This window comes from Artibeus jamaicensis, unplaced genomic scaffold (genome assembly GCF_021234435.1).
Source record: "Artibeus jamaicensis isolate MK-2021 breed Jamaican fruit bat unplaced genomic scaffold, CSHL_Jam_final contig_3126, whole genome shotgun sequence".
NCBI lineage: Eukaryota > Metazoa > Chordata > Mammalia > Chiroptera > Phyllostomidae > Artibeus > Artibeus jamaicensis.
Genome location: NW_026521723.1, coordinates 19354200 through 19368753, shown reverse-complemented (window position 1 = coordinate 19368753; position 14554 = coordinate 19354200). Strand labels below are relative to the sequence as shown.

Genomic DNA, 14554 nt, shown 5'->3' with positions numbered 1-14554 from the left:
ATTTCTGTCTACCTATTTTTATAAAACTAAACATAACACACCTAACACCTGTTCAACCCTTATGCACCTACACTGTCAGCAGTGTCTTTTTGACATTTCTGAGTGGTCCCCAGTTCTTAACGAAGGCCTCTCAGCTTTGAGAGGCAGATAATGGAGAGGAAGGGTTAAGAAAAACCACTTCTACTCGACCAGGGAACTGTTTCCCTTTTTATAAGGTGGGATTAGGGTAAAACGATTCCTTCAAAAGTTCTGACATTCTTCGATCCATGCACATGGGTGAGTTCCAGGAGGTCGTGTTAAAGTAGTAGGCGTGGAAAGAACGGCGGAGTTCCAGGTTCCAAAGTGAATAAGGACTAGAGGAAAAACAGGCCTAGAGCTCAGCTTTCTCGCGGTGTCCCTAGAAATATTTTGTCAGGCGGCGCCGCGGACACCTTTGCTCTGCGGTGATTGGCTCGCAAAGGGGGCCTCGCGTTTGTCCAATATGGCGGCGCCCAGTGGCGGTGTGAACTGTGAGGAGTTCGCCGAGTTCCAGGTATTGGGGTTTTTCTCAGTGGCGGGTGTGTCTTTTGTTTTGTCCCTGGACCCTGTTCCCTCCTCTGGCTTAGGAGGGAGTGCGGACTAGTTGTGGAAGAAGCGGGCAATTCAGAGCTCCGTTTTGGAGCCATTGGAGGTCATGTGGGGCGCGGGATTGGCTTTAGGAAGCCAGGCTGTTCCGTGGGGGTCATGGTTCTCTCTGCGCCGCTCAGGCCTTGAGTAACTGCTCGGGAAACTGCAGGTGATTGGGCGATGACTAAGCCGCGGAGGGTACAGATTGTAACAACCTTTTGACCATCCCCCGAAATCTCTTCTATTCTGTACCGTTCCCCCTCGTATTTTAGGTTGAGCATTTGTAGGAGATGTTTTTAAAATATCTCCTTGAGAGCTCATTTACTTGGTAAAATAAAACAACTTGGTACAAGTTTTACTATTTTGATGGGGCAGAATGTTTGGAATCTTGAAGGGGAGATTAATTCTAGTACCTGCCTGGGTGCTGCTGCCTTCCTAAGCATTAGAGAAAATGTAACATTTAAGAAAAATGCTGTATCTTTTATATATTCAAATGCCAGAGGTCTATGGTTAAATGTTAACCCATGTGTTAAAGGACAGGGGTTTGGATTTTGACCAAGTTGCAATGAAAGTTCTCTGTTCTAGTGTAGCAACAAATATGCTGCTGTCTAGATAAATAATTGAATTTTAAAAAACACGACCATAAAAATATATTTTTAGCCAAAGGTAGTGAAAAGTCATTTATTTCATCTTTCATTGACCTATCTGTAGTAAGCTTTGTGCTTTGAGTCATTTTGTAGGGGGTGGTATTCTTGAAGGCAGTCTCAGCAGGCTGAATTCTCTGGCAAATACCATTTGGCCAAAGAACTTAAGTGGGGTCTTTTTTATGTGGCGTCATTTCTCCCTCTTCACTTCAACTGCTTCTCAGACTAACTCAGCACAGCAGCTGACTTCAAATGTAATCCATGTGCCCAACAAATGCAAACACTTGTAAAAATTTTTTAAAAACACTTGAATTTGAAAGTATGTAGACTGTTTAACAGGTTTACTGGCCCCTTTGTGGCTTTGGTTTTGTCACATTTGTAGTGATTTAAATTGAGGTAATAACACTCAGATAATTTTGCAATGATAGTTTTAAGGTTTATGGGAAAGAGCCCTGGTTAGGGAGTTAGATGTTCTGGGTTCTAATACTGCTTCTCCCATTAACAGCTTTGGAGCCTTGAGCTGACCACTTAACCCCTTTGAAAATTAACTTTTGAATCTATAAAATAAGTTTATTTTAAGTAATATTTATAACTGCTTCCTTCTCCACAGTTATTTGAATCTCTAAAACTAAATTTCAGAGAATCTTTTTTTGCTGTTAAAACAGCCAACAATGCTTAAAGAACACTGATTTTTCTTTTGGAAGGTCAGATAAAATGTTGTAAGTGGGGCAGAAGTTAAACGGTCTTGCAGAACCATTAGGTTGACACAGATAATGTAAGTAAAGAGATCATAAAATAAGCCTCCTTAGTGAAGCCTGGGGGAAATTTTTAGATACTTTATCTAATGTGGTTTATGAGGGAGAATATCCTGTAGTAAAAGTCAGAAGATCTGGTTTTCCAGAGCTGGCCTTAGCACATCATTTAACCTCACTGTGAATGAGAATGACATTTGCCCCTACTGCCTCAGAGGCGCAGAAGACCAAAAGTGAAATTGCTGTAAAATTATAAAATTTTAGTATAGCTTTTAGGTTTAGATAAATTAGTTAAATTGTAAAGAATACAGTTGACTGATATAATCACAAATTAATTATTCAGCTTAAATTATTTAAAGCTATGAAACCATTACATTTTCTTTTTAACTAAATACTTGTGAATTTTATTGTTGTTCAAGTAGTTTTCTGCCTTTTACCCAGCCCTCCCTACCACCCCAGCCATCCCCACCTCCCTTCCTTGTTTCCACCCCCACCCCTTGTTTTTGTCCATGTGTCCTTTACAGTTGTTCCTGTAAACCCTTTCCCCCTTTCCCCCCATTATCCTTTCCCATGTCCCTTCTGGTTACTGTCAGTTTGTTCTTAATTTCAATGTCTTTCTTTCTTTCTGCTGCATAGAATTCCATTGTGTAAATGTACCGTCGTTTTTTCATCCATTCATTTACTGATGGACACTTAGAAGGCTTCCAGCACTTGGCTATTGTAGATTGTCCTGCTATGAACATTGGGGTGCATAGGTTCTTTTGAATTGGTGTTTCAGTGGAAATACCAATGGAAACTAGCAGTAATTCCACTAGCAGTGGAATTACTGGGTCAAGAGACAGTTTCATTTTTAGTTTTCTGAGGAAATTCCATACTGTTTTCCATAGTGGTTGCACCAGTCTGCAATCCCACCAACAGTGCACTAGGGTCCCCTTTTCTCCACAACCTCTCTAACACTTGTTGTTTGTTGCTTTGCTTATGATGGCCATTGTGACTGGTATGAAGTGGTATCTATTGTGGTTTTAATTTGCATATCTTTGATGGTGAGCAATACTGAGCATCCTTTCTTTTTTTTTTTTTTTTTTTTAAGATTTTATTTATTTATCTTTAGAGGGGAAGGAGAGAGAGAGAGAAACATCAATGTACGGTTGCCTCTAGTGCATCCCCTGCAGGGAACTGGCCTGCAGGGAACCTGCCTGCAACCCAGGTATCTGCCCTGACTGGGAATCGAACCACGATCCTCTGGTTCACAGGCCCATGCTCAATCCACTGAGCTACACCAGCCAGGTTGAGCATCCTTTCATATGTCTCTGAACCTACTGTATGTCTTCCTTGGAGAAGTGTCTATTCAAATCTTTTCTCCATTTTTTTTATTGGGTTGTTTGTCTTCCTGGAGTGGAGTCACATGAGTTCTTAATATATTTTGGAGCTCAAATCCTTGTCTGAAGTATCATTGGCAAATATGTTTTCCCATACTGTTGGTTCTCTTTTCATTTTAATGCTGTTTTCTTCAGCTGTGCAGAAGCTTTTTATTTTGATGAGATCCCATTTGTTTATTCTTTTCTTTATGTCCCTTGCTCTAGGGGACATATCAGTGAAAATATTGCTGCATGGAATGTCTGAGATTTTCCTGCCTGTGTTCTACTGAAAGACTTTTATGGGGTCACGGCTTATATTTAAGTCTTTTATCTGCCTTGAATTTATTTTTGTGTAAGTTGATGCTTGAGTTTCATTTTTTTGCATGTAGCTGTCCGGCTCTCCCAACACCATTTGTTGAGGAGGCTATTTTTGCTCCATTTTATGCTGCTGCTCTCTTTGTCAAATATTAATTGACTATAGAGCCTTGGGTTTATTTCTGGGCTCTCTATTCTGTTCCATTGGTCCATGTGTCTATTCTTATGCCAGTACCAGGCTGTTTTGATTACGGCGGCCTTATAATACAGTTTGATATCAGGTATTATGATCCCTCTTACCTTGTTTTTCTTTCTCAAAATGGCTGTAGCTATTCAGGGTCATTTATGTTTCTATATAAATTTTTGAAGTGTTCATTCTGTATCTGTGAAATATGCCATTGGTACTTTAATAGGTATTGCATTGAATCTGTATATTGCTTTGGGTAGTATGGACTTTTTGATAATGTTAATTCTTCCAATCCATGAACACGGCATGGTTCCATTTGTTTGTGTCTCCCTTAATTTCTTGAATCAGTATTGTGTGGTTTTTTGAGTACAGGTCTTTTACTTCCTTGGTTAGGTTTATTCCTAGGTTTTTTACTTTTATCGTTCTATATCAAATAGGATGTTTTTCCTGATTTCTGTTTCTGATATTTCATTGTTGTTATACAAAAATGCCTTTGATTCTTGGATATGGACTTTGTATTCCACTGTTTTTGCCAAATTCAGTTATTAGGTCGAGTAGTTTTTTGGTGGAGTCTATAGGGTTTTCTATGTATACTGTCATGTCATGTACAAACAATGACAGTGTAGTTTCCTCTTTTCCAATTTGGATGCCTTTTATTTCTTTTTCTCGTCTGATTGCTGTGGCCAGGACTTCCAATACTATGTTGAATAGAGGTGGTGAAAGTGGACAACATTGTCTTGTTCCTGATCTTAATGGGAAAGGTTTTAGTTTTTGCCCATTGAGTATGATGTTGTCTGTAGGTCTCTCATATACGGCCTTTATTATGTTGGGGAATGCTCCCCCTGTTTCGACTTTGCTGAATGTTTTTATCATAAATGGGTGCTGTACCTTATCAAATGCTTTTCCTGCATCTGTTGATATGATCATGTGATTTTTTTTCTTTGCTTTTATTTATGTGATGTATTACATTTACTGATTTGCAAATATTGAACCATCCTTGCATCTCTGGGATGAATCCCACCTGGTCATGGTGTATCACCTTTTTACTATATTGCTAGATGCAGTTTGCCATTATTTTGCCAACATAGCATCTATGTTCATCAGCGATATTGGCCAGTGGTCTTCTTTCTTTGTTGTGTCTTTATCTGGTTTTGGGATTAGAATGCTGGTGGCCTCAAAAAAAGAGTTTGAGAGTTTTCTCTCTTCTTGGATTTTTTGGAATAGTCTGTAAAGGATAGAGGCTAGCTAATCCTTAAATGCATTTTGAAGTTATCCTATGAAACCATCTAGTCCAGGGCTTTTGTGTGTCAGGAGTTTTTTTATTACTGCTTCAATTTCATCTGCTGTTATTGCTCTGTTCAGGCTCTCTGCTCCTTCTTCATTGAGTTTTGGAAGATTATATTTTTCTAGAAATTTGTCCATTTCACTGGGTTTTCAAATTTCTTGGCATATAGTTCTTCATAGTAATTTCTTATAACCCTTTGTATTTCTGTGGTATCAGTTGTAATCTGTACTCTTTCTGATTTGTGTTTATTTGGGTCCTCTCTCTTTTTTTCTTGTTGAACCTACTTAAAGGCTTGTCAATTTTGTTTATCTTTTCGAAGAACTAGCTCCTGGATTCAGTGACCCTTAGAATTGTGCTTTTAGTCTCCATGTCATTTAATTCTGCTCTGATCTTGGTTATTTCCTTCCTTGTACTTGCTCTGGGCTGTCTTTGTTGTTTCTCCAGTTCTTGTAGGCGTGGGGTTAGGTTGTTTGTTTGAAATGTTTCTACCTTTCTTAGGTAGGCCTGTGTCGCCCTCTCAGGACTGCCTTCTCTGTGTCCCATAAGTTTTGGGTCATTGTGAGTTCATTTTCATTTGTTTCCAGAAACTTTTTGATTTCTTCCTTGACGCATTTATTGTTTAATAGCATGCTATTCAACCTCCATGGGTTTGAGTGTTTTGGGTTTTTTTCCTTGAGGTTGGCTTCTAGTTTCAGTCCCTTGTGGTCAGAGAAAATGCCTGATACGATTTCAGTTTTCCTGAATTTGTCGAGTCTTGTTTTGTGTCCCATCATGTGGTCTATCTTTGAAAATGTTCCATGTGCGTTTGAAAAGAATGTGTATTTTGCTTCTTTGGAATGAAAGGCTCTACAGATATCAGTGAAGTTCATTTAATCTAGGACATTTTTCAATGCTGTAATGTCTTTGTTGATATTTTGTTTGGAAGATCTGTCCATTTTTGTCAGTGGGGTGTTGAAATCCCCTACTATATTTGTGTTGCTGTCAATATCTTTCTTGAAGTCCTCCAAGATTTTTTTTCTTTCTTTTTTTTTTTTTAAGATTTTATTTATTTATCTTTAGAGGGGAAGGGAAGGAGAAAGGGAGAGGAATATCAATGTGTGGTTGCTTCTTGTGTGTCCCCTGCTGGGAACTGGCCTATAACCCAGGCATATGCCCTGACTGGGAACTGAACCGCCATCCTTTGGTTCACGGGCCCGCGCTCAATCCACTGAGCTATATCAGCCAGGGCCCAAGATTTTCTTTATATTTGGGTGCTCCTATGTCGGGTGCAAATATATTTACAATGTTTATGTCTTCTTGACGGATTCTTCCCTTGAGTATTATCAAGTGACCTTCTGGGTCTCTCTTTATGGCCCTTTTTTTTGTTGTTGTTTCTTTTTTAAAAAAAATTTATTTATTTGTCTTAGAGGGGAAGGGAAGGAGAGAGGGAGAGAAATATCATTGTATGGTTGCCTGTCATCTGTCCCCTGCCGGGAACTGGCCTGCAACCCAGACATGTGCCCTGACTGGGAATTGAACTGCGATCCTTTGTTTCACAGGCCCATGCTCAATCCACTGAGTTACATCAGCCAGGGCTATGGCCCTTTTTCTGAAGTCTGTTTTGTCTGATATGAGTACTGCTATCCCGACTTTATTTTACTGTTCGTTTGCTTGGAAAATTTGTTTCCAGCCCTCACTTTTAGTCTGTGTTGGTCTTTTGTCCTGTGGTGGGTCTCCTGTAGGCAGCATGTGTGTAGGTCATGCTTTGTTATCCATTCAGCTGTTCTGTGTCTTTTGATTGGAGCATTTCATCCATTTACATTTAAAATTATTGTTGATAGGTCCTTGTTCATTGCCCTTTTTGTACCTGTGTTCCTCTCTGTCTCTCTCATTTCCTTCCTTTCCATAAAGCAGTCCTTGTAGCATCTCTTGCAGAGCTGGTTTGGTGGAGGTGTATTCTTTTAGACTTCTTTTGTCTTGGAAGCTCTTTATTTGGCCTTCTATCTTGATTGAGAGCCTTGCTGGGTAAAGTAGCCTTGGTTGCAGGCCTCTGGTTCTCATTACTTGGAATATTTCTTGCCATTCTCTTCTTGCTTGGAGCGTTTCCATCGAGAAGTCAGCAGCTAACCTTATTGGGCCTCCCTTGTATGTTACTTCCTTTTACTCCCTTTCTGCCTTTAAGATTCTCTGTCTAGGAATTTTGCCATTTTAATGATGATGTGTCTTTCAAGACACATCTTGAAAGGGCCTCTTTGGGTTCCTCTTGATTGGGACTCTGTGTTTCCTGGATTTGTGTGACTTCTCTCATAAAATTAGGGAAGTTTTCCCTTATGACTTTTTCAAATAGGTTTCTATCCCTTGCTCTTCTTCTCCTTCTGGTATTCCTATTATTCAGATATTATGATGTTTCATATTGTCTTGCATTTCTCTTAATCCTTCTTCATTCTTTCTGAGCCTCTTTTTCTTTTCTTGGTCTTTCTGGGCGTTTTTTTTGTTTTTTGTTTTTTTTTTACTTTGTCCTCCAACTTGCCGATCCAATCTTCTGCTTCATCAATCCTGCTTTTTGTTCCTTCCACTGTGTTATTCAGTTCAGAAATTGTATTCTTCATTTTCTTTTGACCCTTGCTGATAGTTTCTATTTTCTTTTTCATGTTGATAATAGTTTGCAGTGAGTTCATTGTAGTTCCCCTGTAGTTTTTGGTAGCTCATTGTGAGCTCTTTGAACTTCCTGATAACCAGTGCTTTCAATTCAATATCTGATAGCTGACTTGACTCTATTTCATCTAGCATTCTTTCTGAGGCTTCCTCCTTTACTTTGTTTGGGGATTGTTTCTTTGTCTTCTCATTGTTTGTGAGACCCTTCTTGTTAGCTTCAGCTTCTTAAATTGATTTGTTCTGGCTTCCTGGGTTTATGGTGTGAACTTCTATGGTATAATACCTGTGAGACTCAGTGCTGTAGTCTCCTTGATCTCCCAAGGTCACTGGTCTTGGGCCGTCCTTTAAGTTGGCTCTGTGTTTGTCTTTGGGTTTTGGGTCTTTTGTGGGTCCTTTCCACCAGCTGGTTAACTGATGGTCCCTAGGTCCACCACCTGTTTTAATTTGTTGTGGTGGTGAGGGCAGGTTGTGTTGAAGCTAGTGCTTCTGCGTGTACAAAGTTTTGAGGATTCTCTTTTGCTGTTGTTCATTTGTTTGCACTGGGTAGTTTCTCCACTGTTAAGTTGTATTTCCAGATTGGTCTTAGATTGAGGTTTGTGTGGTTTCCACTCCCTCCTTCACCTTCTTCTGTTGCTATCTGTTGGTGGTTCCTTTGTTGTTGGGTTTCCTCTTCCAGTGGGTGTCCTGGTGTTTACCGTTTCCATCTACTCTTTTTTGTGATCAGTTGGCGGGGAAGGCAAAATGATTTATGACAGCAGGAGAGTATTCTATGATATTTACAGTAGCAGCCAGTAGAGAAGAGATAGGAGATCTTTAGGCTGTCTATAGCGTTAACCGTAATCTTCAACCCAACTAGCCGCTGTTTAGAAAGGAGGGATGGAAGGTAAGACACTTATTGGGGAGGGAAGGCTTGTGAGTTGGATGTAGAAAGCAGTGAGGTTGTGGGAGATTAGATTCTGATGTAAGGTGAGAGTAAAGGATAGTAAGTAGGTGTAGTGTTTGAGAGAATAGAGTTAATCACTACAGTAATAGAGTTCAGGAAACTGTGAAGTGGGCTAAGATCCGGCAGGGGTATTGTGTAGTATTTAGAATTGTATGGAACAGCTATTATTTACAATAATATTAGAGCAACAATCATGTGACAGAATGTATGTGATCTGAATAACATGAATAGGGGCTGTAGAACTTTGAGTAGCGTGTTAAAGGAACAGGGGTGTTGTGAAGGATAGTAAATTAGCAATACACTGTGGAAGAGAGAACAGGGGAAATCTGTCAAATGATACAATATATCCAGCCAAGGCAAAGAAGACCATACAGAAAGAGGAGGAATACAAAGATATTATTAAAATAAAAGATGTAAGAAAAACGAAAAAAAAATAATAATACAAATATGCAGTAACTTGTAGTTTCTCTGCTGTAGCAAAGTGAGATTTGTCTCTGTCTGTACTGTTGGTATGCCCCCTCTTTGGGTCCAACTCCGGTCTTTTCGCAGTTCCAAGTTTTTTCTCTTACTTAGTGGGGGGGGGAGGCAGGAGAAGGGAGGAAGAAGCGATAAGTTTGGAAAGAAAGGAAGAAAGAATAAAACAAGATAGAAGGAAAGAGATGAAAAAGGCATTGAAAGATAAAAACAATAATAAAATTTAAAAAATAAAAGATTACTTTGGAAAAAAAAACACCTCTAATTGGTTTCAAGCTGGCCAAACCAATTTTTGTCTTGCTGGCTGCAGCAGGCTGAGGGGCAATTGGTGTGGCCTTTGTCCCTTCCCGATGTGTACTCAGCCAGTCTCTCGAGTAGTCTCCCAAGAGCTTGCCTAGAGCCTCTCCCCAGTGCCCCACATAGGGGATCTAGGTCCTCTTCAGAGCACTCTCTCTGTGGGAGTCATCACCGTGGGCTGGGGTGTGGGCATGTGTGCCAGGCCAGGCTGCCTGGGTCCTGCAGGTTTGGGTGCGAACCCTTCCCAGTGCTTTAGGGGAACGCAAGGCCTTCCGCCCAACCTCAGGATCGCTGCCAGGCTGGGTGGGGAGCAGGCCAAGCAGCTGTCGCAGGAGGATCCCCCAAGCAAGTTTTCTTTTCAAGAGATTCCTTCCACTCAAGCTTGCCCAGCACAGCCCAATTCTCCAGCCAGACCAGTGACCATCGGGTTCAGAGCCCGACACCGTGACTCTCAATTCTCCCAAGTTGGCCACCATAGACTCCGCAGGTGATCATGGCCCTTGTGTTTGCTTCCCTATCTTTATTCCCCTCTCTGCAACCTCAAGCAACCAGGTCTTTCCCGGTTTTGCCCAAACCTTGCTTGGCCTGGTAGGGAGGGAGCTGATGACCTGGCTCTCTCCCAAGGACCCTGCAGCCAGCCCTCAGCTCCCAAAGAGTCCGTGGTAAACTGGCACTGGGTGTGGGCTGAGGCTGCCACCTGTCTCTGTGCTGGTCCCTTGGACCTTATTGTCCTGCAGTCATCTCCTTATCATCTGGTCTTTTAGTGTCCACTACAATTTATGGTCTCTTATTTTCATATATGTTGGGGTACTGTTGGCTGTTTACTCTGCTCCTCCATAGATCGGCCAGGTTTTTCTCCCGTGTGTAGGGGGAAGGGTTCCATGGAATCTGCTCCATCCTACTCCATCTTCCTCCCTCCCCTTCTTTCCTTTTAGTTCTTTATGCCAAAGTTTGTTCTTGCCTCATAGTTTTTTTACTTGTTTCCCTGGATGTTCTCATAGTTGGCTTCATATTTAGGTCTCAGCCCAAAAGCTTCATCCTTGGAGAGGCCTTTCTTGATCTCCATACTAAGGTAGGCCATTCGCTTACCAAGTCACTTTTCATCCAGTTACCTTAGTGTGTTTTCTGAAACCCTTTATGTGCACTTTTAGTTAATTGCAGTCATCTGTGGTCCAAAAATAGTAAATGGGCAAGTCCAGAAAGAAATAGTTCATAAGTTTTAAATTGCACACCTTTCTGAGTAGCCTGCTCCATCCTATCCAAGGTGTGAATCAATGAATGAATCACCCCTTTGCTGCCTGCCTGTTAGTCACTTAGTAGCTGCTTTGGCCTTCAGATCTACTGCCTTGATAATACAGTGCTTATATTCAAGTAACTCTTAATAATGTCCCAAGAGCATAAGAGTAGCAGTGCTGGCAGTTCGGATATGTCAGAGAAGCTGTAAAGTACTTCCTTTAAAAGAAAAGGTATGTATGTATTAAGGAAAAACAGAATATATAGGATTCAGTACTATTCATGGTTTCGAGCATCTACTGGGGGGGTCTTGGAATGGATCCCCCATCGATAAGAGGGATTATCGATGGGAACTACCATACTGAAATTACCTTGCTTATAGGTGTACTTATTTATTGTCTGTCTCTTCCGAGAATTTTGTTCCATAAGAGCAAAAAGCTTTTCCGTTTTATTAACCACAGTGGTCCTGGTGTTCAGAATGGTGCGACAGCCCGTCCTGGCTGCTGTGGCTCAGTTGGTTGGAGCATCTTCCTGTAGATTGAAGGGTCACATGTTCAATTCTACCTCAGTTGCAAGTTCGGTCCCTAGTTGGGGTGCATACTAGAAGGCCACTGATAGATGTTTCTCTCTCACATCCATGTTTCTCTCCCTCTCTCTAAAAGCAATGAAAAAAATGTCCTCCAGTGAGGGTAAAAAAATAAATAAATAGAAAAGAAAGAGCTCTGGCCGGTGTGGCTCAGTTGGTTGGAGTGTTGTCCTGTAACCGAAACCGTTTCGGGTTTGATTCCGTGTGAGGACACATAGACACCTGTGTTGCAGGATCAGTCCCTGGTGGGCACATACAGGAGCCAGCTGATCATGTTCCCCTTGCACGTTGATGTTTCTGTCTTCCTCTCTCTCTAATAGCAATAAAAAAAATGTCCTGCAGTGAGGATAAAGAAAAATTGTCGAGGCCTCTCAATCAAGGAAAGCTTTATCTAAAAGGTGTAACTTAAACATTAGCCTAAGAAGATCAGTTCGGTTTTCTTTCTTTTTTTTTAAGATTTCATTTATTTTATCTTTAGAGGGAAAGGGAAGGAGAGGGGGAGAGAAACATCAGTGTATGGTTGCCTCTCGTGAGTCCCCTGCTGGGGACTGGCCTGCAACCCAGGCATGTGCCCTGACTGGGAATGGAATCTCGATCCTCTGTTTCGCAGGCCCGCGCTCAATCCACTGAGCTACACCATCCGGGGCTATTTTTTCTTAATAGTAAAATTGTAGAAGGTAAAGTTGGCAAGGTAGGTCCCTGTTTACTACTTAGCTATTTTTTGACAATCTAAATAGTGCTAACCATCATTTGTTTGGAACTTGCCACTTACTGAGATGATATATCCTCCAGTGTACATAAAACATTATTTAAAGTTGCTTAGTGAATATGTTGAGGTGAACTCCTCTAAGAATTCAAGTATACAGAGAATGATGGTGCTATTGCCTAAAATAGATACAAGAAGATCAAAAATAGAAAGGTACAAGATGATAAGACAGTGAAGTTGGTTTTGAACCTGATATTTGCCCATGTTTTATTAATTGAAATATGAGCCTTCTATAAGCTGTTTTATTTCTAGCTTGAAATCTAGTGAACATCTTTAAATTACTAATGAAAGATTAAAGACTGAGAGGGACACAACCTGGACTGCAGGCTTAGTCTGGGTGGCCTAAGTGGGTAATATGATTGGAAACCACTTAAATGTTCACTAATGGGGAAGTGGATAAGCTGTGGTGCTGCCACAGAATAGAATATGAATGCAACTATTAAAAATGTCTTCAGTGTGTTTTTAATAAGGGCAGAATGCTTATGGTGTAATGTCATAAAGCTGGACTTTGAAATGTTACATAGTACCTTAATTTTATAAAAACATTTATAGAAATTTATAGAAAAACTAAAGGGACAGAAACATTGGTAATGGTTAACTGTGAATGATTTTTATTTTCTTTATAATTTTTTAATTTTTCTGAAATGTGTAATGCCTTAATGGTAGTAAAAGTTTTTATTTTAACAAATGGATGAAGAAAGAAAAAGGAGCTTGTTTCAGATATGGATTTAAGTCGGCAAAGGAAAGAAATAGGATGTTATGCGGAGGGAAGTGGGATCAAGCAAGTTGCTTTTCATACACATTAATATTGAATGTGAACTTGGATATTTTCAGTAATAAGTCTGTTGCTATTACTACTTGATGATTTTGCAGAGATCACATTTGTTCTTTAAAAGAAAGAGAAAGGCATACTGTACCTCTTCTAGTAGCCGAAGCCCAGCTTTTCTAGTGACAGAAGGTGGGGAGGAGGACTGTGTGTGCTGGGTAGGCCTGTTCTCCAGAGTCGAAGTCTTCTTCCCTTTTGTTACCATTTTTCTTTTGGTTAGTTTGAGAAGTTTGAGAATCGGAGCCTTTTGGGGGAGGGGTGGAGCTATGGTTATTAAGGAAGGTGAAACTGATTCTTGTTCTGTAAGCAAGAAAGCTGTAAAGAGGTTTGACTCTTTCTCTAGCAGCATATTTGGTTTTACTTATTTTTGTTACAAAAATTATACACAGCTGTAGTAAAAAATGAAAAGTCTAAATGGATATATTTAACTTAGCCTAAAAGGGTATAGATTAATTTCTGCAAGTTAACCATTACTGATAGTTTCTTGTGTTATCTTTACAAATTAGTCAAAATGATGAGCTTTCTACATGCTGTTTTCTACCTAGCGCCACATTTTAGAATGATAGAGAGGAAATGGAATCAGCAGTTATGCTGCAGTAATTGAGCTCATTAGAACTATGGTCTGTGTACTGGAAATGGGACTAGCACACACCGCTGACTGAGTACTGTGGGTTTAAAAGTGAATAGAATGATCTTTACTCTTAAGATGATCCCATTATTAGGATTACTACTACATAATTCTTATAATGAAGATTTTCCTGTGGTTGCATTGTATTTGCAATGGTTTCCCCACTCCTAATGTACAGGGTTATAATATATCCAAGAACTTAATTTTTTTGTTGTTTAAATGCTATTTTCTATCACTTCATTTTCCATTCAGGTTATTCTTTTGTTTTGAATATGTATAGGAATTACTCAAGGTGATGAGGACGATTGATGACAGAATAGTACATGAATTAAACACTACGGTTCCAACAGCTTCCTTTGCAGGGAAAATTGATGCCAGCCAAACCTGTAAACAGCTTTATGACTCTGTAAGTATATCTTTTGAGTCTTTTTTTGGTGCTGCTTTTATGTCTTTCTTTGCAGGCAAAATAATAACTCATTTGATAAATGTATAGTTAAACTATGGATAAAAGAATGACACTTTCATGTTTTTTCTTGCCCACACCTGAGGGGTTTAGACCTGAAGTTTGTCTGTGTTTTTTTTAGTCGAAATTATGAGCCTTCTACATGCTGTTTCATTTCTAGATTGAAATCTAGAAAAGATCTTTAAATTACTAATGGAAGATTAAAGGCTAATAGGAACAGAACCTGGACTGCAGGCTTAGTCTGAATGGCCTAAATGGTAATTATAATTGGAAACAACCTAAATGTTCATTAGTGGGGAAGTGGTCAGATAACTAAAAGTTTCGATCTAATTTCTACAGATTGAGGAAATGTGTGGCAGTATGCACAAGTCTGTGAAGGAATGGTTCTAAGGAATGGGGGGGAGGGTTTGGCCCCCTGTTGGGAAGCCTTTAACTTATGCACAAAGGAATGAAGGAGAAGATGCAAACAGTCGAGCAAGACAATGGGTGTAGAGCATGGGCTTTGAATGAAACAATTCTAAAAAGCCAGAGAGCTGGTGTAAGAAAACCCTTCATGC

At 40.1% G+C, this 14554-nt stretch overlaps 1 protein-coding gene across 4 annotated transcripts in view; it reads left to right on the top strand.

The window, feature by feature from the left end:
* The first annotated feature begins 464 nt into the window (after window positions 1-464).
* The window catches only part of MIX23 (mitochondrial matrix import factor 23), a 31595-nt gene continuing 17505 nt past the window's right edge, over window positions 465-14554 (top strand). For 2 of the 4 annotated variants that reach the window (XM_053663134.1, XM_053663131.1), the window contains exons 1-2: window positions 472-532; window positions 13815-13940. In XM_053663134.1, coding sequence (XP_053519109.1) covers window positions 482-532; window positions 13815-13940 — 177 coding nt within the window. In that variant the 5' untranslated portion in view covers window positions 472-481. Of the gene's footprint in view, window positions 533-560; window positions 776-13786; window positions 13941-14554 lie in introns of those variants that run through there. The other 2 variants (XM_053663133.1, XM_053663132.1) reach the window with 2 other exon arrangements.